The 1553-nt window shown below is 45.8% G+C and overlaps 1 protein-coding gene across 1 annotated transcript; it reads right to left on the bottom strand.

Annotated features, from left to right (window-relative positions):
• Positions 1–643: 643 nt before the first annotated feature.
• On the bottom strand, positions 644–1552 carry MOCS3 (molybdenum cofactor synthesis 3; the record flags this gene model as incomplete). Its single annotated transcript, XM_005423685.2, has 1 exon — positions 644–1552. A coding segment is annotated over one exon (495 nt), but the record flags the coding sequence as incomplete, so codon positions are not given.
• Between the last annotated feature and the right edge of the window lies 1 nt (position 1553).

The raw sequence follows: 1553 nt of genomic DNA on the forward strand, positions 1-1553 counted from the left end.
CGCTGTTCCTTTTTTTTCCTTGGTACAATGTGAAGATTAGTCATGACAGGTGTTTCTTTCCTTCTCAGAAAGTAAAGAAATCCATACCTTAATTAATATAAGGAGATAATTGCTATGCTGAGGTGAGGAGGCCTCAGGCAGCTCTGTTGAGAAGCTATTTATTTCTCCTTCTTTTCATTCAGTAAGTACAGACACTCCCCAGATGTGCAGAGCTCTTCATGCCAGCCAGCAAATCCAGCTGGGGAGCTGCCACTGCCACAGCAACAGGGAGAAAACTCAGGAAACAGGGCTTTGTCCTTGCAGGAGGGAGGATAAATACCTAATTGTGCCCTCTCTCACGGCCTCATTATCTCTCAATCTCTGAAATCTTCTAAGCACTGATAAAAGCATTTTCTGTCTGTTTTACCAACTTTCCGGGGTCAAACTTATGTCTTATTAAACAGTTAACCTCAGTTTCTCTATTTCAGCTGGGGAATCACTGCTTTGCCATCCCACAAAGGAGGATGGATGCCTCTGGAAGTTCTTTACACCCTGGTGCTGTTCCAGTCCATAAATACACACAGCTCCTACACGGAACTGAAAGGTGCTGCCCACCATGGTCCTGACAATTCCCTGTCACAGATTAATAGTGCTACAGACCAGCCAGAGATTAACAGTAATTACTTTTTATTCATGTCATGCACTGTTTCAATTTGTTAAGCACTTCAGAGACTGAGTAATAACATGATTCCTGTGTTTTGTTGTTTTCCAGGTTACAATTGCTAATAAGGATATTCTCAATCATCACGTGCACAAGTCAGTAGTTATGCCAAGTTTTTACTATCAAATCATAGCCAAGGAACACACTTCTTTCCACTTTTATGGACAGATTTACATTTTTATAAAAATAATCAGACAGCTACAAAAATAAGCATTTTTCTTAGGGAAAAAAGGTAACATAAAAAAGCAGTATGGTATTTCTGTCTGGTTTTCCCATGTGATATAGCCATTACACAGAGCAGATGGAACCCTATAGAACTTACTCTGAAAATATGTGTTTTTTTCACTATTTAAAATTCTAGTACTGAGGAAACGTTGAGTCAATTTTAGTGGCCCAAGCCATGAGCCCCCCTTTGATATCCTTAGCTACCACGGAACCAAATTCTTCGGCAGGTAATTCCTGCAGAATTTTTACAGCCTTCTGGGAATCATTTCCTAACTTGCACACAACATATACAGGGAGGGGGGTTTGGTCATCAGTTCTCTGCTTTTCTTCGCCAATCCTGTTCTGTAATCGCTGCAGAGACTCCTGGTCCCTGTCCTGCAGGCTGCGGAGCGGGATGTGCAGGGCGTGCGGCAGGCGGCAGATCTCCGCCTCCACCGGCGGCCGCACGTCCAGCAGCACATGCGGGACCCGCGCGTCCAGCAGCGCCTTGTACTGCTGCACGGAGACCCTGTCCGCGCCGGGCAGCAAGCCGCAGAACGCCTCGTAATCCTGCAGGCAGGTGACGCTGGGGCTGTCCCCGCACACGGCGCAGTCCGCTTTCCTCGGCCGCAGCTTGATGTTGCGGAAC

This window comes from Geospiza fortis, unplaced genomic scaffold (genome assembly GCF_000277835.1).
Source record: "Geospiza fortis unplaced genomic scaffold, GeoFor_1.0 scaffold361, whole genome shotgun sequence".
Taxonomy (NCBI): domain Eukaryota; kingdom Metazoa; phylum Chordata; class Aves; order Passeriformes; family Thraupidae; genus Geospiza; species Geospiza fortis.